This window comes from Eublepharis macularius, chromosome 3 (assembly GCF_028583425.1).
Source record: "Eublepharis macularius isolate TG4126 chromosome 3, MPM_Emac_v1.0, whole genome shotgun sequence".
NCBI classification, from domain to species: domain Eukaryota; kingdom Metazoa; phylum Chordata; class Lepidosauria; order Squamata; family Eublepharidae; genus Eublepharis; species Eublepharis macularius.
The window spans coordinates 185,511,862-185,536,534 of NC_072792.1; the positions used below are offsets into that span (position 1 = coordinate 185,511,862).

Sequence of the window (24,673 nt, forward strand, 5' to 3'; positions counted from 1 at the left end):
CGCTCGGGCGACTTATTGCTGGAACCGCTTCCTCTCCGCGTTCTAGCCAGCCAGCGTAAAGAATTTCTGGGGGCAGCAGATGCTGGGGAAGGCCTCTCTCTGCCTGAGACCCTGGGAAGCTGCTGCCGGTCAGCTAATGCTCAGCTACAGGGAGCCGGGGCTGACGAGTAAGAAGGCAGCTTCCTTTGGTTCGGTGCGTCCAGTCTCGGAGAGTGACACGTGGGCCCTCCGTAGAACTTTCTGCATGGGCCCCAGGGAGCCTCCGGTGGGCCTCAGGCCACTGTGCATATTACAGAGGAAAACATAAAAATCCCAGTGTTTATAAAAAATTTAGCACGGGAAGCAGTTGGCCTCTAGCAAAGCAAACACTGCCGTGGAAAAGGCAAAGGACCCCCCCCCCTCCTTTCCCCATGGGCTTGGGTCTCCCCCTCCCGTGCGCCTGCAGCTTCACTGGACTTTGGTGTCCACATTCCAAGCGTCAGCTGCACGGAGTCACACCCAGGCTGCACGTGGGCGAAATCAACCGCAGCAGCCCCTGCCCCATGGAACAGCCTGCCTGAGGAGGTCAGGAGAGCCCCCACTCTCCTGGCGTTTTGCAAACAATGCAAAACCAAATTATTCAAAAAGGCTTTTGTATTGTAGGGAGGGGCTCTCAGATGCTCTGCTAATGAGGTAGGGACCATAGACATCACCACTATGTTGCCTTACGCACTATCTGTTGCTTTAAATATGCGCTCCTGTGTTAGTCCTAGAATTGCGTATGTTCTGTTTCAGCATTTCTTCAACTCTGCATTGGATTCTTGCTAATGCTATGTCGTTGTAAACTTGTGTTTATTCACTCTATGGCATTTGTCCTTGATACGGACTGTACTAATCTCACGCTGTGTAATCCGCCTTGAGTCTCCGTGAGAAAGGTGGACCATAAATGACATACATAAATAAAAATAAATGAATAAAAATAAAAGTAAGAGGGCACAGACGTGTCACCTATGAAGAAGCCACGCACTGACCTTGCATTCCGGTTGATAGCTGCAACCATCAGCGCCGTCCAGCCGAGCTTGTGCCGAGCGTTCACGCTGGCTCCTTCCTGCAGCAACCTGAACAGGAACAGAGGGGGGGGATTGGGGGTGGGTGGGGGGGCATCAACCAGAGGAGCTCGACCCAAGAACAGCCTCGCAGGCTGTGCCTCCTCCCCACCACCACCTGCAAATAAGGACCGAGAAGGGGCTCAGTCCCTTCCACTGTATTTTACTATCAACACCGTAACAGCAAAACATTTAACATAGCATACAATAATGGAAAGAGCAAGAATCCAGTAGCACGTGTAAGGCTAGCAAAATTTGTGGTAGGGTGTGAGCTTTCGTGAGCCACAGCTCTCTTCTTCAGATACCAATACAACAATGGCGACAGTATGAATATAAATCAAAGGCAAAATAACCCCACTCCAAGATACATATAACTGCAAATATTAATACAACCAAATCAGTTGAAAAAGACTGAACCCATCTGCCTCTTTTAAACAGATCAGTAATTTGATCTTAAGGTCTGGAGTCAAATTAGACTGAAAGAGGGTATCAGGGTAACTGGGCTTTCCAGTATCACTGACACCGAAAGGACAGAAAATCTTCTGTGATGAAGTTCCTTTGCCCCCATCTAAATGAGTGCCAATTGCCCACGGTTTGTGGAAAGCCGTGTGTCAGGAATGCCTGAACTTCTGTGAGGGACCAAAGATATGAGATCGACCCCCCCCCCCGCCCCCCCTGTCCCATGCAGACTGAGGTGCCATAAGTGAGAATGAGTCACGCAACGGCCAACAGGAGGGTTTGAAAGAGCAGGGGGAGCCAGCGCTATCAGGAGGACCCAATGTCACACCTTCCTTGCCACTCATCAATACCACACACCAAATTCTGCGTGCCACAAAACCCCCAAAACATTCCCACCGAAATGCAGCAAGCAAACAAATGCAATTCCCCTGTAGCGGCTCATTTTGCATTACCCCCATCACCCCAAAACAGTGGGGAACAACTGACCATAGTAAAAATATTACCTGCACAGTGCCTTTGAATATTTAGCCTATATTCTCTTGCTCTCATTCTTGGAAAAGTCACTTTAAAGGCACTTTAAAGACTAACAACATTTATTTCAATATCGCAACAGGCTGATGTTGCAATAAATGTTGTTAGTCCTTAAGGTGCCACTGGAGTATTGCTCCAGTTTAGTGTAGTGGTTAAGAGCGTGGGACTCTAATCTGGAGGGCTGGGTTTGATTCCTCATCCTCCACTTGAAGCCAGCTGGGTAGCCTTGGGTGAGTCACAGCTCTCTCAGAGCTCTCTCAGCCCCATCCACCTCACAGGGTGTTTGTAGTGGGGATAATAATGATATACTTTGTAAACCGCTCTGAGTGGGTGTTAAGTCATCCTGAAGGGCAGTACATAAATCGAATGTTATTATTATGTTATTGTTATTATTTATGCAGCTATGAAAGACTAACACGGCTGCACCTTTGCAACTGCCATTCTTAGAACAACCCTGGAAAGTCAAGGTTGCTGATAAAGGATTCAGAGACAGAGAGGCCGGCATGTCAAAGGCCAAGCAGCAATTCTACAACAGAGGCCAAATTTGACCCAGGAACCCGTGCCCAGTCTCCGCATTGCTATGCTGTGTGCCAGTGGCTCTTTAAGCAGTCTGACTCTGTGACAGGGGGGGGTTAAACACCTGCAGCCACGTTATATAAAGAAAATAACCCCCTTGCTGTAATTTAGACTGTCAGCTTCCTGCGGCAGACGCCCGGCCCTGGCCGTGGACACTGGTGGTGTCACAGGAAGACCCCTGGCTGGATAGGTTTGTTTACTTCTGCGCTACTCTTAGTTGTCCTGAGCAGGGAGGGCTTTTTATTGAAAAGCAACCAACCACCCCAGGGGCTGTTTTAGTGGCACACATCTCTGCAATAGGAAGAGCAGAACATGAAGCTGCATCAATATGTAAGGGGAGGACAGAGTCCGCTACCCAGAGGCAGTTTCAGTGGAGAAAAGCATTTTTACACAAGCGTTGGGAAAAGATCCAGACTTGAGGATTACGGAGACAGAAGCCCTGGTTTGCCTACTTTGGCTTCTGAAATTTCGCCTATGCTGCCCGCCCACCCGCCTGGAGTCCTGGGAGTAAGGCAGGTGAGAAAGAGCGTAATAAATAAACCCTGAAGCACAGCAACAAAACGCTCAAAAAGACACCCTCCCCCACCACGCAGAACACAGCTTAATGCACTTCTCTCTGCAAGGAACACCCAGGTACAGGATAACCTGCTGGAAAGCCAGATTGGATGTCGATGGGGGGGGCGGGGGGCGGCGGGATTCTGTTTACAGCAACACAAGGGTGCCTTCCGCTTTGCAGCTGGACAGGTCTTGCTCAAAGGAGCACTGCCTGCAGCGTGAATCGACACCTCGGCTCCACCTGGGAGCTCCTGACGGCTCCCCCCCTCCCCCCCAACCCCCCATTTTGAATGAAAATTGTCAACAGCTTTGATAAAACACCGGCCAGAACAAAATCTGGGTCTCAACGTTTGGGCAGAGAGTCACAACCCACCGCCTTCAAACGTACTTCTCACGTTACTCATTCAGACGATTTCCAGAGGGAAACAGAGCAAGCCTGCCACGGCCAAAGTGATCAAGAGTGCTGTGGTTTCTTAAAGAACGCACAATTAGGGCATCCATATAACACACCACAAGACTCTTGTCTGTTCTAGGCTCAATGAATCCCGGTGACCTGTTAAGAACCTAAGAAGAGCCTTACTGGAGCAGACCCCGTTGTCTATCAAGCCCGGCACACTGTCTCACACAGTAACCAACCAGTTACTCTGAAGGGCCAGCAACAGGGCAGAGAGGCCTTCCTTCTTGTTGCCTCCAGGCACTGGGATTCAGAGACTGACTGTCTCCGGACATGGATCCAGAGGAGTCAGCCGTGTTAGTCTGTAGTTGCAAAATAGTAAAGAGTCCAGCAGCACCTTTAAGACTAACCAACTTTATTGTAGCATAAGCTTTCGAGAACCACAGCTCTCTTCATCAGATGCATTGTCAGATACATCTGAGGAAAGTGAATCTAATGAACTAGAATATTTTCATATGCCTTTTGTATTTTCATGTGATTGAACTGTATTTTTACTGTGCAAAGCAGAGAGTGAACACTGGGGTAAAGTGCCAAGGCAGATGACATGTGCAAATGCCAGTCACTGCCTGCTATTTGAAGTTTCGGTGAAAGGATACCCACATGTAGACTTGGCTAGGTTACTGGTAGCAAGAGGCACCTACACTACTACGCACTCTGCCATACCCACAGGCAAATAAGAGAAATCTCTTTCTGAGTTAATTATGCTAGAAGTAGCAGTAGAATACCAGATGAACTTTGCTTTATAGGTGGTATGGGACACCAGAAAAATTAGCAAAGATGTATCCTGAAGTACCCAATAAATGCTGGAAGTGTAAAGAGAAAACAGGCACCTTTTTCCATATATGGTGGCTATGCAAAAAAGCGAAGAAATATTGGAAAGGGATACATGGATTGTTGCAAGAGGCGCTAGAAATGAATATACCTTTCAAACCGGAAATGCTCCTACTAAATATAATGCTGGATGAGATAAACAGGGGAAATAGATATTTGATAATTCACATAATAACAGCAGCAAGAATAGTATATATCAGATACTGGAAAAATATAGATATACCAACAAAAGAAGAATTGATAGAGAAAATTTCAGAGACGGCAGAACTGGACACACTGACAGAATTAATAAAAGAAAAAAACAGACATAATGGGAGACAAAAATGGACCCCGCTCTACAGATGGATTGAACGAAAATATAAAGTAGGGACTTAGCTGCACATTAGCAAACCACAATTAAATGAACGGAAAAAGAAAAGAAGTATTAGAACTAAAAGAAGGTAGACTTACAGTGACAATAGCTTAGTGAAAGGTAATATCAATATGATGGAATTGTAGAGATGGAATGAAGTGCATGGTATATAACATGTAACAAAAAACCCTGTAAGATCTCGATTAATTCTGTGATCAGAGTGAACTGGAACGAAAACCAATAAATATATATATATTTTAAAAAGAATACAGGCTGAACTTTGCTCTAGAAAACAAGGACGTAGAGAGAAGGGCTTGCGTCCTTCCCCCTAGACCAGCATGACGCGTCGAGGACATGAAGAGCTCCCAGGTGTCAGAAGGGAGCCTAAGTAGCTTCAAAGATGGTATTTTGCCTGCAAAGCACAAAACGTTGCTAATAAAAGGAGGTGTTCCTTGAATCGGGCTGTGACTCCGTGGTACAGACCCTGCTTGGCATGCAGAAAGCCCCAGATTCAATTTGTGGCACCTCCGTTTAGACCAGAGCAGGCAGTAGGGGATGATCAAATACCCCTGAAGACAGAGATAGAATTCCATGAGATCTGAACACACTGAAAAAGTGGGAAGATCTGAATAAGATGCCATTTAACATGCGCCAGGTTCTGCACCTGGGTAATAAAAACGTAAAGCATGCATACTGGATGAGGTTAGGGTTAGGGTTACCAATGTGTGTGAACAAGAACTTGAAGTATGGATCGATGGGAAGCTAAATATGAGCCCTCAGTGTGACGCAGCAGCTAAAAAGGGAAATGTAGTCTTGGGGTGTATCAACAAAGGCATAATGCCCAAATAGCAGGGTGTTCTCATTACACGATGTACCGCATTACTCAGGCCCCACCTGGAGTATTGTGCGCAGTTCCGGAGGCCTCGCTTCAAAAAGGACGCGGACAAACTGGAAGGGGTGCAGAGGAGAGCAACCAGGATGGTCAGGGGCCCAGAGACCAAGCCCTGTGAGGAAGGACGGAGGGACCTGGGATTGTTCCGTTCAGAGAAGAGGAGGTTGTGGGGAGACACGATTGCTCTCTCTACGTATTTAAAAGGCTGTCACTTAGAGGAGGGAAGGGGGCTGTTCCTGCTGGCGGCAGAGGATAGGATTTGCAATCATGAGTTTAAACTGAAGAGAAAAAGTACCGGCTGGACATTAGGAAAAACCTCTTCATGTTAAACGTAATTCAGCCATGGAATCGGCTGTCTAGGGGTGTGCTGGGTTCCCCCTCCTTGGCAGTCTTCAAGGAGCGGGTGGAGGAATCCCTGTTGGGAATGCTCGAGGCTGTTCCTAAAGGAAAGGAATGGGGGTGGGGAGCACAGCTCCAGGACGTTGCTCCGGGGCAGAGGTGGGCGCCCTGCAGTGTGTGGTGGTGGGGAGACACCATGCCCTCAAGCGGCTTGACACTACATGAGCCGCACAGATCCACTGAGCTGCGGCATTGGCCAGCAGACTTCTGCTTCCAAACACTGTTAAACAGCTGGAGAGCGGAGCGTTATAAAGAGCAGCAATGAAGAAGTGACTGCCCCATCACAGTCTCCGCCCTCTTGGGAGGATTCTGAACTGGACGCTGCCTCTTCCTGCTGTAGTGCTGGAAGAAGGAAGAGCCAATGGCCAACTCGGAGCCCTCCAAAGTGGCACAGAGAGCCAGAGTTGGTCCTCTGGCTGAAACCCCTTGCCACCCCGATGAGGAGACCCGGCCTGGGGAAGACGAACGATATTAGTGGAGCTCTTCCAGAACAGCTCTTCCTGCTCCTCATGCGAAAGCACACCCGAGACTGGCACAGACAATGCTAGGAGAACCCATGGCTGGAAACAGGATCTCGGTGGCTCGAGGCCCTCTGGAACGGCGGAACAGCCCGAGTGTCATCTAGCAGCATAACGTGCATCGGTGTTTCAATTAGGGGCATTTTTAAAACTCAGCACCTTGGCAGTTTTCTGAAAGGGCTGCACTTCCTGTTTGGGGCTCTCGTCGTCATCATTAATATATTCCTCACTTGATTCAATCAAGGCCAATCAATAATGTGACGACCGCTGCTCAGCTCCTAGACAAACAAATGTATTTACCAGCAGAAGCATTTGATTGCTAACTGAATCAAAGCCTCGGATCAATGCTTAAGGATGTTTATCCACATTTTAACCAAATAAGACCCGAGCAGCTCGGCTCATCGGCTTCCGCAGCGCCACATGAGGATGGACACATACACATACCAAGCAGCAACGCAAACTCTAGAGAATAATTTTAGGTGGGAAGATGTGCTGATCTGCTGAGAGGGGAACTGGCAACCGAACAAAACATCCTTGGCCGGTAGGGTTGCCAGCCTCCAGGTGGCGCAAAGCAAAAACACAAGAGGCGTCCCTGAAACAGGACCTAAGCAACTGGTTGGAATAACCACAATCAGGGGCAGATACAGTAAACCCATGCAAAGATAATTGTAAAGAGTGTTTAGTAAATATTTAAGTGCAAAAGTGACTAGTGCTCTTAATAAATACTTATAAATATCTAAAAATACATTTGATGAATCTTAATATCATAAACAGAGGACAAAATATACAACTATCACATATGATTACAAATAGTGTAAGCCGTGTCCAAAGACAAACTATATAAATCTCACAGTCTCAATCTTTTTTTCCTTTTTTTCCTTCTAGATGGTTTGCCAAAGAAAGACGGTCAAACAGGACTGTTCAACAGGCAGGTACTCCGATAGCCAAGGTCATTATTAATTTCTCTTCTTTTCTTTCTGTATTTCTAGGTGGAGCCATAAAGATGGGTGATCTCCCGGAACTACAACTGCTCTCCAGGCCAAAGAGATCAGTTCCCCTGGAGAAAATGGCTGCTTTGAAGGATGAACTCTACGGCATTACATCCCACTGAGGCCCCTCCCCTCCTCAAACCCCACCCTCTCTAGGCTCCACCCCCCAAATCTCCAGGAATTTCCCAACCTGGACCTGGCAACCCTACTGGCCACATTAAGTCAGAGGTTACACCACCATAACAGATACACAGCCAGCCCTGGGCTGATCCTTTGTATAAAATCCTCCACGGCCCCACAGACGTGACACAATGAGGTGCATTCTAAACTTCTAGAAAGTTTTACACTTTGTATTTTATACAAAGGATCAGCCCAGGGCTGCCTAGATAAGACGACGACAGCAGCGGTTCACAAACTGTGCAGAACGGCTGTAGATGTGAAGCCTGGGGGCAAGGGGCGTATGTGAAAAAATCCAAACATTTTCCTCTGTTCTCCTGGTTGTTTTTAACTATTGGTTGTATTTGTGGGACTCCTTAATTGTAGTTTTTAGTGTTAATAGATAATATTGTTGTTATTAATGGTTTTTAATATTGTAAACTGCTCTGGGCCTTGTTGGAGCAAAGGCGGTATAAATATTATCCCATGATAAATGAATGAATTTTTAGTGTGATGTTTTTATAATTTTCTGCCACCCTGTTTGATTTTAGATCTTCTGTTTGTAATCCACTCTGAGCCCGCTTGCAAGGCGAGTGGAATATAAATCTAATTAAATAATTTTTTTTAAAAAAACAATCCCAAGGACTTTTTTTCAATAGAAAAATCAGGAAATGTTGAGAAATACTGGATATGGGGGGTGGGGGGAAACTCCTGTGAAATATCTTCTCCTTTGGAGTAAGTGAAATGCTTCTAAAGACTGAAGGCGGGGTTTCTCACACACAACCATACAGCATGGAAAGTCTGGGAGTCTTGTCTGACTGACAGTTTGAAATTTTTGGAATGTTGTAATTTTGAAACTGGGAATTTTAAAAGTTTGGAATTTTGTAATTTGTTAGTTGTATTTTACATTGTACAAATTCTATGTAATCATTGTATGGAGAATAAGTATGATCAATAAATTTTTTTTAAAAAAAGTCTGGGGGACTTTTTCTGTCTTTCTGACAGAAAAACTGGGAAATTTAGAGGAACAAGGAAAAAAGCTCCTATGATTTTCTTTCCTTTGGGAGCGAGTGAAAGGGGCTGCCTCTGCGGACAGTTAAGAAGCCAAAACCTGCGGCAAACGAAGTGGCAAGACAGAGCGGACGGGCACGAGCGCAGAGGATCAGGTCTCCCCATTCTAAAAAGTCTGTGCTGGAGCCCAACTGGGTGTGTGTGAGCTGGTGGGATATTAACACTTTCTTCCCAAGTATGGTCACAGATCCAGAGGAGTTAACCGTCTTAGTTTGTAGTTGCAAAATAATAAAAAGTCTAGTAGCACCTTTAAGACTAACCAACTTTATTGTAGCATGATGCATCTGATGAAGAGAGCTGTGGTTCTCGAAAGCTGACGATGCATCTGACGAAGAGAGCTGTGGTTCTCGAAAGCTGACGATGCATGTGACGAAGAGAGCTATGGTTCTCGAAAGCTGACGATGCATCTGACGAAGAGAGCTGTGGTTCTCAAAAGCTCATGCTACAATAAAGTTGCATCTGACAAAGAGAGCTGTGGCTCTTGAAAACTCGTTACAATAAAGTTGGTTAGTCTTACAGATGTTACTGGACTCTCTACTATTTTCCCACATATGACTTTCCTTGATAAGAATGTCCTCTGGAGGTGTTATATTTGCCTCCAGGTAGCCGCTTACTGCACAAAGACAGTAAGATTCACACACACACACCTCTTTGCCCAGCACCAGTGTCCCTGTCCAAATCTACCACCTGTCCTACTGGTGGGTGCCGTGTTTCCAACACCTTGTCTAGCTTCTTTAAGACTAACCAATTTTATTGTAGCATAAGCTTTCGAGAATCAAGTTCTCTTCGTCAGATGCATGGTACAGAGACTCTGTACCAGTCTCTGTACCATGCATCTGACGAAGAGAACTTGATTCTCGAAAGCTAATGCTACAATAAAATTGGTTAGTCTTAAAGGTGCTACTGGACTCTTTTTGATTTTGCCACCACAGACTAACACGGCTAACTCCTCTGCATCTATGACCTTGTCTTGCTTGGCCCTCATTCTCAGGCCACGGGGGTAAAAAGTAATTTTTACAATCACGTGCTGAGTCGTGGGGGAGAGGGAGCAAGCACACCCAAGAGAGTAATTCACATCTGATAGGCAGTAAACACACACGCAAACACACACACAACACCCAGCATGGTTGGGCAGGGAGAGCTCGTGCAGGGGTAAGTTCAGGGATTCCCTTTGCCAGGAGCCAGAGATGCACCAATCTGGGCCGTGCCGCCCTCTCCCCACCAATCTTTTATCAAATCCAAATGCTGCAAGAATCCATTGCAGCTGGGCAGCTCGCCAACCGAGGTACCGATCAGGAAGTCCCCGATTCAAATCCTGCCTGTGCCATGATCAGGCCAGCAGCTCCTAGAATAACACCACTGCCTACTTCATATGTATGATTTCAGGATACCGATATTCACAGGCTCTACGTAAAGGCAAAGTACTGACACACCAGACTCCAGCCAGCCTGCACGATCACCCCAGAAAGAGGGCCAATTCCTCCCCCCCCCAGGCTATTTCATTCCTGTAATAAAAATAGGTTGGCAGCCCAGTTCGTGCCCTCCTCTCCGTCCACCGGAGCAGAGCTCCACATGACTTAGGGGGGCAAAGCAGAACAGCTCAGACTCCCCACCCAAGTCTCAGCTTCGAGGGAGACGCGCCATCCCCCGACCCCTGCTGGATTCCTGCCTACTGCCAAGGCCCCCAGCGGAGAGGGGGCTTTGGAACCCAGGAGCGGCTCCAGGGCTAGGCAGGAGAAAGGGCCACGGATGCGGCAGGGATCGTGTTTGTGCCCTGAAGACACGGGATCCAGTGACTCGCTGGTCTGCAGGCCCCTCTGTCCTGCTGCCAGGCAGGCATGCGGCTCCCCCCTCGCCCCCAGCCCAGACATATGGGGCTTCTATTCAGCCTCTCCTCCCGCAAGTTCTGGGTGAGTGACTCCGGGTCGCTTCCACTTAAAGCCAGGGCCCAAAGGGCATGTTTGAGTTTGTGCTCAGTGCCTGCTAGCAGGACCTGCTTCACCCTCCTGACAGGTGGAGGAAGAGGAAGCTGGAAACTTGAACTTTTGCCCACAACAAAGGCTTCTGTCCCGGGCCCCCAGTGAAAATGCTGCCCCCCCCCACCCTCCCCAGCAGGCTACTGTTTAACAGCTGGCGCAACCTATGCTTTCGGAAAGCTTTCTCCCGTGAGGCTTTGGTAGATTCCTGGCAAGGCATCCTGCCCTCCTGTCTCCAAAGGGACGGCCGAGCTACAATCCTCGGGAGAGATTTAAACAGGATGGCAGCACTGTGTAATGGTTAGAGAGTCGAACTAGTATTTGGAGGAGTTAGCTGTGTTAGTCTGCAGTTGCAAAATAGTAAAGAATCCAGTAGCACCTTTAAGACTAATCAACTTTATTGTAGCATAAGCTTTCGAGAGCCACAGCTCTCTTCGGCAGATGCATCGTAACTTTATTGTAGCATAAGCTTTCGAGAGCCACAGCTCTCTTTGTCAGATGCATCTGACGATGCTACAATCAAGTAGGTTAGTCTTAAAGGTGCTACTGGACTCTTTGCTATTTTGGAACTAGTATCTGGGTGTCCTGGCTTCAAATCCCCCCTCTGCCAGGTAGGCTCTGGAAGAAACCTTGGGCCGGTCGCTCTCTCTCAGCCTGGCCAACCTCACATGACTGTTGTTGTGAGGGGAGAATGATGCTGCAAACTGCCTTTGGTCCCCTCTAGGGAGAAACCTGGGTATAAATGCCTAAATAATTCAAGGCCAGTGAAGCAAGGGTTTTGCACTCTTGAATGGGGCTCATTAAAACTGGGCCACGTGCACAGCCGCCACGCAAGACTCTGGCGGCGCCAAGTTTAAATCAGGCCTCGGGACAGCCTGTCCAGTCGTCCCATTTCCCGCTCTCCTTTCCTTCCAAACACTGAAGACTTGCCAGGAACGCCTGAGCACGGCCACGATCTTACAGGTGGACAAATTAAGCCCAAGTCCCTTACTAAAAGCCAGCATCGATTCTCATGGGGATTCTGGAAATTAACTGTTCTGTTTTGCATCTGCAAATGAAGGCAAGGAACCTGAACGCTGCCTTGTGATGATGCTAGAAACGCCATCTGCAGAATCTTCCAAATGCGGTAGGGGCTCCCCGCTCTCTTGGAGACAGAGGCCTCTCTTCTCGGCAGTGCCAATGGCAAATGTGTGGCTGACAAGAGACTTCTTCAAGACCGTGACATTAAAAGGTGGGGAAAGTGTTACCAAGAAGGGCCTCTGGAATCCCCCTCTTACCTTCTGACCTGGATATAAGAGCTGATGGATCTCCATTCTCACCAGTATCTGATGATGGAAGCTTTGATTCACGGAAGCTGAGAGCCTGGAGAAGGCGGCTGGCCTTTTAAGGTGCTAGCGGACTCTAATCTTGCTCCATTTTCTGTTTCCATTATAAGAATTGTGCACATTTTGTGGAATGACAGAACGGTGGGCTCCCTCCCACCAGCACTGCGGATTCAGTATGCTTCAAAAGCATTCTGAGCGGTGACTCACCTGTCCACTTCGGAGACATTGTTGATCCTCGCCGCTTCCAGCAGAGCCTCTTCTGGAAAAGACAACGGGGAGGAAGAGCCTTGAGCGAGGGACAGGCAGAGGGCCACACGCAATGCAGGAATCTTGGAAAAAGAGGCACCTTTCGAAAAAATGGACGGCGCCCGCTCCCTTGCCAGGGCTGCTTCTACCACCAACCCCACTTGCCCAGAAACAGATATTTATGTTAGTGTTTGTACAGATGAAATTTTGTAATCATTGGAGGGAGCTGGATATATGCTGTGATTATATTTACGTATAGGACTTTGTAGATATTTTTGTATGAGATTTTGTATGAGATATATTAATTCACTAACAGCACTTGTCACTTTGTAAGAACATGCATGTGATTCTCTATAGCTCTTTGCATATTTTCCTCCTGTGTCCGGGGTTTTCCCAGCTGACTGCTGCAGAAACAATTGCTGGCTGCGGCCGCAGCTTTGGCCCAGAACCAGGCGCCGCACTAAAATCAGAGCCAGGTTGGTTGCGCTGCCAGATGTTGGCGAAGATTTTACATCAATTCGCATATGTCTGACCCTCGCCCTAGTTTTAGCACAAACGATGGACATGAAGCCAAGTGTCAGATGTCCCAGTTGTGCCTCAAAGCCACAGCGCCATGGGAACAAGACCTGTAAGACTCTTCCAGAAGCAGCAGTGCTCTTCATCTACTGCGGCCCCTTTAAAAAGTCAGGCTGTCAGCCCTTGGATTCACCAGGGGAACTCAGCAATTGGAGTTTCGGACACAGACTTTTATGGTTGTCCTAGGACTGTGAGAGGAGTGGGTTTATTCAAATGTGCTCAAGAAGAAGAGCCAGATTGCAAGATTTTCAGGCATATTCAGGAGGAAACTACACCCCAAAAAAGTGTGTGTGTGTGTGTGTGTGTGTGTGCGTTTCATATCTCAGACTTACAAAAGTCATGTTATCAGCAAAGTTACTTTCTTCTAGGCAGAGGGCTTTGTGTTCTTAGCGTGCAAACGCCATACGCAGGCCCTACTGATGCTGGACAAACTTGTCGACCGAAAGGACTTGTCGACCGAAAGGACTTGTCGACCGAAACTGGCATCGGGATAGGGCATGGTGCTCAGGCGAGATGGTGCTGCTGCGATGAAAGAGCACCCAGGGCGCCACGCCCAGAAGCAGCTCAGGTGTCTTGGGAGAAGAACAAGAAGAAAGGAATCGCCCCGAGGGACAGAAGCTGCCCTGAGAAGGCAGGCGGGCCAGAAGCCAGGCAACCGGGAAACGGACACCGCAGGGACACGACTCCTAGACCTCCTGCTGGAAAGCTGCAGGCGGCAGCCGAAGCTCAAACCAAGTCAGGGGCAGAGCCTCCCAGGGAGGAAGTCCAACCCCTTCCGAGGCTCTGGGGCAGCACGCAAGATCTCAGGCAGAGATCCTGGAAAGCCAAGACGGACAGACCATAATTCTCGCTCAGCTGGCCGCCTTGGCTGAAATGCTCAACTCAAACACTCCCCCTGCTGGCTAAGACTCCGCCAGACAAGACGGCCAAGATTCAAAGAGCCAATGTGGCGCAGTGTCAGACTCAGAGCCAAAACTGACGAGACGCCTGACGCGTGGACAACGCGCGTCAGTTTCCCGCAAGGTCCCACAGGAAGTGTAGTGAGAAAGGACCTCTGCCAGGGGGAAGGGGGAGAGCATCCCTCTTCTCCCTGGCAGAGGTTCATTCTCTAGGCGTCTCGTCTAGACTTCTCGGCTCCCTCTCGCCGCCGCCAGCTCCCCTTGCTCCCCTAAAAGCACTCCGCAGCCAGAGTGAACCGAGCGTGCGGGCAGCGGCAAAAGGGGGCCGATTGTGCCGGCAGCGGTCAGAGGGAGCTGGCAGCAGTGACCGGCTCCTTGTTCCTCTCGCCCCCGCCAGAACGCTCCTCTTGCTCCCCTGAACGCGCTCGGCAGCCAGAGGGAGTCGAGCGTGCTAGCGGGGGCGAGAGGGGCAAGCAGCCTATCGCTGCTGCCAGCCCTCTCCGACTGCTGCCGGCGCAATCGGCTCCCCCTTGCTGCCACCCACACGCTCAGCTCCCTTGGGCTGCGGAGTGCTTCTAGGGGAGCCCGTGATGGTGAGAGGGAGCTGAGCGGACTAAACAAGATACCTAGAGAAAGAACCTCTGCCAGGGAGAAGAAGGATCCTCTCCCTCTTCTCCCTGGCAGAGGTTCATTTTCACTACACTTTCCGTGGAACCTTGCAGGAAACCGAGGCGTGTCCTCCACGCATCAAGTGTCTTGTCTGTTTTGGCTCTCAGATCTCAGAGAGCCAGGTTCGAATCCCTGCTGCCATCGAAACTTGCTGGGTGAGTCTGGGCCAGTCACACACACTCAGCCCCACCAACCTCACAGGGTTGTTGTGAGGATAAAACACAGAAGAAGAGAACAACCGAAGTCCCTTCGGGTCCCATTGTGGGGGGAAGACGAGGAATAAACGAAGCAAATAAATAATTAAAGGGACGGCCCCTTTGGAGACTTCAGGGAGCCACGTCCAGCAGTGACAGGGGCTAAAAAAGAGATTGAGCCTGCCAGACCCACCGCCTGCAAATTGTCTCCTGACTGTCTCCCCTTCCCCTATGTATCCCATCGCTGGCTCCCCCAGGCTTGCGCCACAGGGGTATCCATGCTTTTTAAATAACTAATGTAGCCTGTACTTTTCATGGCGTCAGTCCTGTACTTGTGTATTGTATTGAGCTTTTAAACATTGTTTTTAGATGAATGCTTATGAGACTAAGATTTATGATTTTAATGTCTAATGTTTTATTTTGTTGCTAGCCACCCTGAGCCCATTCGCAAGGAAGGTGCGGTATCAATTTGATAAATTAAATAAATAAAATAGTCACCTGCTTGGCTTGAGCGCAACAGGCAGCAACAGTAACAGTGTGCTTAGATACTGCCCTTCTGGACAGGTAAGTGTCGACTCAGAGCAGTGAATAAGGTCAGCTTTATCATCCCCACAATGCAGCTGGGGAGCTGGGCTGAAAGGAGCGGCTGACCCAAGACCACCTGCTGAGCTCATGGCAGTAGAGTAACACAGCCAGCCGCCCGGCCTCAAATGCAGCCACACAGCAGCCAACACCAGGAAAAAAAAGAGCGCTGCTCCATCTCGCTCTTGCCCCAGGCCTGGGCGGAGCCCGGGCACGCTCCCTTCACCTGGCAGCTGCATCTCACAAAAGCCAATTCCAAGCAATCAGAGGGAATGCCATGACAGGGTGGGCCAGCGTGACGCCAAGTGGTGTGCGTTTCACTGCCAAACATATCGAGAGGGGAAGCCAAATCCCAGCTCTCACGGCAAGGGAAACCCACGTGGTAGCAGCTTGGCTTTGCAAGGAAACGCAGCTCAGCCTCCGGACTGCTGGAGGCAGCCTCGGTCTCCCAGGCTGCTCTGCTGCTCCATCAAAAGACAAGGCAACTGGAGTGATTCTCGAGAGTTTCACTGAGCAGCGGCTTGCCTTTCTCTGAGAGACGGCTCCTCTCAGGAAAAGCAACAACTCCCCCAGGCCTTATTGAGGAGCACAGAGAAATATTCTTAAAAAAGAACACCAGAATATGCTCTGACACTGACTGGAAACAGTAAAAAGTCCAGTAGCACCTTTAAGACCAATCAACTTTATTGTAGCATAAGCTTTCGAGAATCACAGCATGCATCTGACGAAGAGAGCTCTGGTCCTCAAAAGCTTATGCTACAGTAAAGTTGGTTAGTCTTAAAGGTGTTACTGGACTCTTTACTATTTTGCAACTAACATAGCTAACTCCTCTGGATCTATGGCTGAAAACAGGCCTAGGAAAGAGAAAACGTAAGCCTGGTTGATCTGTGAATCCAAAGGTGTGGTGGCCGTGGGTGTCAGGTGGAAAGTCAAAATTCAGAGAAGAGGCTATTGGCTACAACAGATAAAAAACAGAACCTCCAGGATCAGAGGCAGGATACCTGAGGGTACCAGATACTCAGGAGCAGAGACAGAGGAATGTAACCACCTCCCTCTGCTGCCCGCGATCATTTCATGGGTTTCTGGCTAGCAAGGGTTACCGTGTGGGCTAGACAGACCTCCAGCCTGACAGAGCACATGGCAGGGTAGCATTGTGGTTAAGTGACTAAGCTGCAAACCAGCACTCTGCTGGTTCGAATCCCACTCCTGCCATGAGCTCAGTAGGTGGCCTCGGGTAAGTCCTTCCTCTCAGCCCCAGCTCCCCAGCTGCATTGTGGGGAAAATAACAACACTGATGGTTGTTGTGGGTTTTCCGGGCTGTATTGCCGTGGTCTTGGCATTGTAGTTCCTGACGTTTCGCCAGCAGCTGTGGCTGGCATCTTCAGAGGTGTAGCACCAAAAGACAGAGATCTCTCAGTGTCACAGTGTCTGAGAGATCTCTGTCTTTTGGTGCTACACCTCTGAAGATGCCAGCCACAGCTGCTGGCGAAACGTCAGGAACTACAATGCCAAGACCACGGCAATACAGCCCGGAAAACCCACAACAACCATCGTTCTCCGGCCGTGAAAGCCTCCGACAATATAACAACACTGACTTTGTTCATGCTCTGAGTGGACCCTAATTGGTTTTAAAGAGTGGTAAGTACACTGTTGTTATTATTTTATTTGGTTTGTTTTTGTTTATTTTATAGTCTGCCTTTCTGACTCTGAGAAAGGCAGATTACTACAATACAAGTGACAGTGCAATATAAACAAATGCTAGAACTAGGACATTCATTGAGCAAAATATAACAGTGACGAACAGCTAGGACATTCAGGGAAAGAGATATAGTAAGGCATGGTAGCAGAAATTTTTTCCAGCAAACACTGAAATGGAAACTATGCAAGGGAGAAAATTCCCAGGCGCCCAGTCACCCCAGTGTCTAGCCAACTCCACCCTGCCTCTTAGAGCAGCAACTGGCCTGTTCTCCACTAGCCTTGCCGCAGGGCCTCTAATTGCAGGTGTCAAAGCAGCAGAAGCTTTCCCTAGCCAACCAGGAATGCAAGGCTGGCGGCCAGCCCCCTCCGGCCCCTGCACAAGGCGGTCATTCGGGACAGGCCAGTATCTCTCTCTAGGCTCCTCACCTTTGGACATGTTGCTCTTGCTGTAGCAGAAGGCTAGTCCGGCAACCGCCATGGCAGTGGCTGTGAAGGCAGGCACCCTGATGTGGTGGCTCCATCCCTCGTGGCTGCGGTGGTGCCTCCCAGCATGCACCAGGTTGGGCCACAGGTGCAGCCTGCTGGGCTCCTTGGGGAGGGGGACTGGGGGCTCCTGGGCGGGCCCCTCCACCAGGCAGGGCTGCCAGGCCCCCCTCTGGCCCCTGGGGGCGATGCCCGCCACGTGGCTGCTCAGCTGCTGCCCCCTGCTGGCCACCGCCGGGCACTGCAGCCGCCTCTCATCCCCGCTGCGCCCCCTGGCGGCCGCCTGAGGAAGAGGCAGCTCGTCGGGCGCTGCTTGGAAGTTGGCTTCGTGGCGACCCCTGGCGGCCACTGCCGGGTACTGCAGATCGGCGGAGAAGGCCGCGGCGACGCCCCAGTTCGGGTCCCGCGCCGAAGCTCCGACCACGGCCGGCGGGTGCCTGGTCCTCGCCACGAGGAAGCGGGCGAGGCTCCATGGCAGCGGCCCGCTCATCCGGCGGGGCAGCATGTCTGCCCTCCTGCCCGGACCGGCTCCTGTCTGACAGCCTGTCTTGTCGCCCGGGAAACCAAGATGGCGGACACAAGGCGCCGCTGTGAGGGAGCCGTAGCTGCACGGGAAAGGCGTCGAAGCATTGGCTCATGGGAGTTGCAGTCTTTAGTCTTTTCCTTCCGCTTCACTCTTCGATGGGCTTAAATGGAAGGGACTACAGTTCCCAGAAGCCTCCAGAGCAGTGACGTCAACAAAGAGCACCGTGGTTTCTCTTGAGATGCTGGCTGGGAAATAGAGTCCGGCTGGGTGGGGGAAGGAGGGGCTTTCGGCGCTTTTCCGGCTGAGCCTGTCGGGATGCGAAAAAAGCCACGAGTTCGAAACTGACTGGGGGGGGGGGAAGTGTTTAAAAAAATTACAACGTTTATAACGATATTTTAAACAAATAAAAAGCATAGTGCATTATATACAGTTATGATTTAAACCCTTTTTTACTTTTAATTTTTAACTTTTAAACCCTCTTTAAACTCTTTTGTAAATCAAATCATCCTCAAGTGCCCTATTGTCTGGAAAGCGGGTATAAAAGATGTATTTCTTTGTTGAAAAATGTGTAACCATTTCCCCGCCCCTGCTCTTCATATTTCCATACCAGTATCTTCTAAAATAGCTTGCATCTTCCTCCAGAGCAGGATAAGTAACCTTGTATAAGATCGCACATAGCTGCCACTGTTGTCATATTGTGCAACACTGATTTTATTCCAGCACACTTTTAGAGAGTAGAACCGCTGGATGCAGGTAGGTTTACCTGCTCCAGGTTGAGAAACTCCTGGAGAATTGGGGGCTGGAGCCTCGAAAGGGCAGAGTTGGAGAACGGGATGGACCTCAGCATACAATAGACTCCATCATCTAAAGCAGCCATTTTCTCCAGGGGAGCTGATCTCTGTTGCCTGGAGGTCAGTTGTAGTTCCAGGAGCCACCACCTGGAAGGTGGCAAGCCTAGCTCTCTTCCCCTTGATCCTAACTACCCGGTTTAGGCTGAGAGAGACTGGCTAACTCAAGGTCACCCCATGAGCTTCACAGCAGTGGAGAATTTGAACCCAGAACTCCTGGTCTTGACTTACACCCTACTAATACTTCTGACTACATTCCAAACTGCAGCTGCTGTGTGGCGACTCTTCTGTGTTAAATACTTCTGAGTGTGCAAAGACAGGGCTATGGGAGTTGAGCGGGTGCCACTCTGTGCCATACTCTGTGCAGGAAGAGGGCTTCAAGACCACCGCAGGCTGGAATGGGGTCCGAAAGGGGGCACATGCAGGTGCAGGCCCCCCTCCCTGCACCCCTCCAACTCAACGCCTGGTTGCTGCTTTACGGTTTCTTGCAGGGCTCCCGTGCCTTCTCCATTGGTGCATCAGCTGGGAGTTCAACAGGTGTAGTACTCTCCATCACCCCGCTGCTATGCTGGGTGAATGACACCACTGGAATGTTTGCCTGACTGGGAGCTTTAAAAAGCACAGGTTCTAGGGCTGCCAACCTCCAGATGGGGCCTGGAGATCCCCTAGAATTACATTTGATTTCCAGAATATAGAGAGCAGTTCCAGTGGAGAAACGGTGGACTCCATGGGATTCTGCCCACCTGAGGTCCCTCCCATCTCCAAACCGGACCCCCTCCCCAAGCTCCACCCTGAAATCTCCAGTGTTGGCACCCATAGCAGAATCCCTGCCCCAGACCAGAATGCTACCTGGAGTCTGGCTCACCGCTCAGCCCTCTGCCCCAAATGGAACATCAAAATATTTCATTTTCTGACTCCATCCTTCCTCCAAGGAGTTTGAGGCAGCTGGCCTGGGTGTTACCATCACCGCAAGTCTGAGAGGTGGTGACTGGCTGAAGATTCCTGAAGGATTCGAACTTGGGTCTTCCCAGCAGAAGTCTGACCGGATAACCATGCTTCACGCCCGCTGTTCTGTGCAGATGTGTCTGTACTTGTGCATCTGGATCCCTTAGTACTCTCCCCTCCATTTTTTTGCAACTGTAAGCTCTTCGGGGCTGGGTCTTTTTACCAAGAATTACGTCATTCTATAATAAACCACATCTGTTTATGGGACTAAGCGTATGGTCAGGTGTCTGAATGCTGGTGTGCGTGTGTGAGAGAGGAGAGAGGCTTAAAATGATGTCATTAAGCCCTTTGCCTTCATCAGTGAAGGAACTGGATTTCCAACCTGGCCAAGGGAACTCAAGAGGCAGTCCTAAGGGTTGCCAACTCCAGTTTGGGATAATTCCTGGACAGTTTGGGGGTGGAGCCTGAGGAGGGCGGGGACCTCAGCAGAGCAGGATGCCACACTCTTTGAAGCAGCCATTTCCTCCAGGGGAACTGAGCTCTGTAGTCAAGATAACTCGTAATTCCCTGAGATCTCCAGGCCTGACCGGGAGGTTGGCCGGACCTCTTTGGAAGAGAGACAAACAAGAGAGGCTCTTTCAAAAGGATGAAAATCATACATTTATTTTATTTATTTCATGTATACCCTACTTATCTCCCCATTTTATGCTCACGACAACTCTGGTAGGCTAGGCGGAGTGTGTGTGACTGGCCCGTGGCCGGTCCTCTGAATTAACTAGATTATTTTCCTGCAAATTGAGGCCTTCAGCTGTTAGGAGTGTCTAGTCCATATGCCCTGAAGGTCTCGGTCTCTCTCTCTCTCTCTTTCTCTCTCTTCTGGAGTCCCAAGACTGAATGAATCCGGACAGAAAATGCTCTTTGTATGTAACCTCACAGCAGCATGCAACAGCCCGGAAGCCAAACCGGTCTCCAGTTCCTCCTTCCCCTCCTCCTTTCTGCAGTCGTTCCGCAAATGTGTTGTCTCATTGCAATGACTCAGCCCTGCAGGGAGGAGTTCCCCAGAATTGTAAGCAGGGGGAACCGTGCTGTGTGCATCCCCCCACCCAACTCAACACACTGCTTCTCTGGCTGCCTTGCTGGCTGATCTGAAACAGATGTTTCTGCTTCTTTCAGGGTCTCGCCGCAGCTCACTGTTGCTGCTACCACCAGAGGCACCTTCTGATTGCCAAGCTTGCTCATTAGGACATGTAGCTGCATTGATCTAGGCTAACATGCACCCGTGAGAGAAACTGGAGCAAAGAGGAAGAAGGGGCATTGCGCTGGGAAGACCTGTTGCCGTAAGAAGCGGCCCGTGAACGGTGGCACAGTTGAATCTGAGCAGGAGCTCAGCGCTGGATCATTGAGACGGACAAGTGCACACCTCTGAGTGATTGATTGCCTGCCTCCCCTAGGGGTGGCGCTGCAAAGGAGATACAGGTGCAGGAAGAGAAGTCTTCTTCTAATTCCACTTGAGCTAGGGTTCTTAAATTTTTATTTATTTACTTTATTTCTCATCCGCCTATAAGTTTTTCAGTGAGTCTCAAGGCGGATTGTGCAGTGTAAATCAATATGAACCACACCTGGAGCATCCCATAAACTATGCAATAAGTTACAGTAACAGTCAGTACACAGCAGTAGAGTCTGCAGTCCTTATCCCTTCCCCAAAGCATCTCTCAGAGTCTCTCAACGTGAGACATCTTACATGGGGACACTCAAGTGTAGGGAGACGCAATGTTAGCCGGGAAGCGTATTTTAAAGACAAAGCCAGCGGAGATCGCTCTTCAGAGGGATTGTTAATTTTATCTTCGCCTCCCTGAAGGGGAGGTGAAATTGACAGAGCCTGTGGGAAGCAAAGATGAAATTAACAAACCCTCTGAGGAGTGATCTCTGCTAGCTCTGTCTTTTAAAACTATGCTTCCCGGCTAATATTGCGTCTCCCTACACTTGAGTGTCCCCGTGTAAGATGTCTCGTGTAGAGAGAGACTCATAACCATTTCCTTACAGTACAGCCCTCCTATCTCTGTAAAAAAAACCTCTGGAATAATTCAGTTTTGCATAGTTTGTGGAGGACCACAAGAGTGGGAGACCTCCTAACCTCATTAGGCAGGCCATGACGCAACGTGGGGTCACTATAGAGGTTGCTCATGTGCAGACCGTTGTTGATCTTGCCTATTTGCAGGATGGTTGAGATGAGCAAAGCTGCCATGGTGGGGCATAAGGAGAGAGGCGGTCCCATAAATATGAGGGGCCGAGGCCACGAAGGGCTTTGTAGGTGACCGTCGTGACCTTGAATTGAGGCCAGTGTCTGATGAGAAAGCAACGGAGTGACTGCAGAATGGGAGTGATATGCATGCTCTGTCTAGCTCCTGATAATAATTGAGCTGTGGCATTCTGCACCATCTAGAGTCTCCAAGTTTACTTTGAGGGGAGACCTAGGTATAGTGCATTACAGTAGTCTAGGCTCAATGTTACCATGGTGTGGATCTGGGTGGGCAGACCAGCCATGTCAAGGTAGGGGGCCATCTTTTGGGCTAGACTGAGTTTGTAGAAAGTATTTTTTGCAGCTGCCTCAACTTGCTTTTGTAGCAGTAGAGTGGAGGAGAGTGCCCTCAAGTCATCGGTGACTTATGGTGACCCCAGTAGAGTTTTCATGGCAAGATACTAACAGAGGTTGTTTGCCATTGCTTGCAACCCTGGTCTTTGTTGGAGGTCTCCCATCCAAGTACTAAGCAAGGCCAACCCTGCTTAGCTTCTGAGATCTGACGAGATCAGGCTCACCTGGGTTATCCAGGTCAGGGCTTGTAACAGTCAAGCTTATCAAGTATAACCCCTAGTCTGTTAACCAAGTCTGCAAGGGTCAGTTGCATCCCATGAAAAGTGGCGAGCATGATGAGTTTCAATATCTCTGCCTGCCCCACCTATGTGGGTCCTTACTCGATTTTAGCAGCCAAGATGGGCAAAGATCCAGTGCACAAGCAGCAGCCTTCACGGATGCCAAGATCCCGTCAACGTCCATCTCTGTAACTGGGTCAAAATGGTCCTTAAGCAGACCACATGATGTAGGAAGCATTTCTTCCGCCTTGCCTATATTGCAGCGGGCATTCAGAACGGAGCGTGTCCTTGCCATTTTATCAACAAAATAATGTGCAAAGGTAAGTCACAGTTAATTATCCGTTCCTGAGATTGTAACGGTTCAGATCTAGGAGTCAAAAGATGTCGAGATACCTTAAACAATTAGGAAGGTCATGGATAGACATGGGCACGAACCAAAAAAAATTAATGAACCTGTGGTTCGTGGTTCGTGGCTACTGACACCGAACCTGAACAAATGAACCATAACGAACATTTCCTGTTGCCGAACTGGTTTGCGGTTCGTGGTTCGTGGGCGTCGGAATGCCCCCCCGTTGCACTTAGAGAAGTGTTTAGCAGGCTCTCCTCCAGCCAGCATCCAAGTTTGGTCAAGATTGCAATAGGGATCTTGGAATTATACCCTCTCCAATCCGAGGCCCCCAGGAAACTCCCACTCGATATAATTAGAGCCACCAGTTGACGTTGGCCCAGTGTACAAGGGCTTGGCCATCAGAACTGCCTATCAGGGTTTGCAGGGATGAGATTGGAGTGCCCATGGCTACAGAACACCCCCCCTTCCCTCCCCCCGGGTGTCTTCTCCCATGTAACCAATTGTAACCAATTTGCAGCTCCATGGTTGAAAGGAAGACCTGCCAATCAAGGTAAGCTGGGCTTCGATTCGGGTTTCCAGAGCGACAGAAGGAGTGCAGACAGAGTTTAGGCATTCTCCCAGCTCCGTTTCCAAGGGAATTGATTGTTGGTGCCTGACTGTCTGGCTTCACGAACCGCGGGTGAATGCTACGAACTGGGCTTCCAACAAACGCTGGTTCATTGGCCATGGACCTTCACAAACCACCGGATTGCGAATGGACGATCAGGAGGTTTGTGAGTTTTTTTGGTTCGTAATGCGGTTCGTGCCCATGTCTAGTCGTGGGCCAGCTGATGCAACCGTTGCAGCAAAATAATGTTTCTTTGCTGCTGTCATTGACACTCCATAGGTCTTCCACTGAGCTTTGTAGCATGCTCTATCAGATTCAGTGTGGGTTTTCCACCAGTGCCTTTCTAGATGTATTCCAGCCCTCTTCAGGTCACCCACTTGGGCAGGCCAGGATCCTCTCAGATTTATCTGCCATACCAAGCGCATGATACCGGCCATCTTTAACAACCTTGCTGTTGATGAAACTGTGTATCAAAAAGAACAAAGTGTTTTGTGGCACCTTACAGTGCAGTCCTAAGCATATCTGAAGAAGCGAGCTGTGACTCACGAAAGCTCATACCCTAGCAGAGATTTTGTCAGTCTTCTAGGTGCTACTGGACTCTTGCTCTTTCCCACTGCTACAGACAGACGAACACGGCTACCCATCTTGATTTCTCTCCTAAGCAGAGTTACTCCAGTCTAAGCTCATTGGTTTCAAAGGGCTTAGACTGGAGCAACTCTTCTTAGGATTAGACCTTAAAAACAAACTGACCTCTTGTGGCTTTCAAGAGTTGCGCTATAGCGCTACTGGAGAAGGTTGCTGTATTGCTACTCGTTTTAAATGCTGTTCTTATATTTTATACAATGCTATTTTAACTACCTATTTTTACTATATTGACTCTATGCATGTTAGTTGCTCTAAGCCCGCTTGGCGGGAAGAGCGGATTACAAATCAAATAAATAAGTTGTGCTCAGTAAGCAGCTATGCAAAATGCAATCCTATACATGTTTACTCAGAACCAAGTCTCATTGG

General features: G+C 49.3%; 1 protein-coding gene across 2 annotated transcripts in view; it reads right to left on the reverse strand.

Moving 5' to 3' along the window:
• Window positions 1-18,062, reverse strand: part of CLPB (ClpB family mitochondrial disaggregase) — a 90,885-nt gene extending 72,823 nt beyond the window's left edge. For both annotated transcript variants that reach the window (XM_054975095.1, XM_054975094.1), the window contains exons 1-3: window positions 17,460-18,062; window positions 12,377-12,428; window positions 1,011-1,097 (exon numbers count right to left, since the gene is read on the reverse strand). In XM_054975095.1, coding sequence (XP_054831070.1) covers window positions 1,011-1,097; window positions 12,377-12,428; window positions 17,460-18,021 — 701 coding nt within the window. In that variant the 5' untranslated portion in view covers window positions 18,022-18,062. The remainder of the gene's footprint in view (window positions 1-1,010; window positions 1,098-12,376; window positions 12,429-17,459) is intronic.
• Window positions 18,063-24,673: the final 6,611 nt, after the last annotated feature.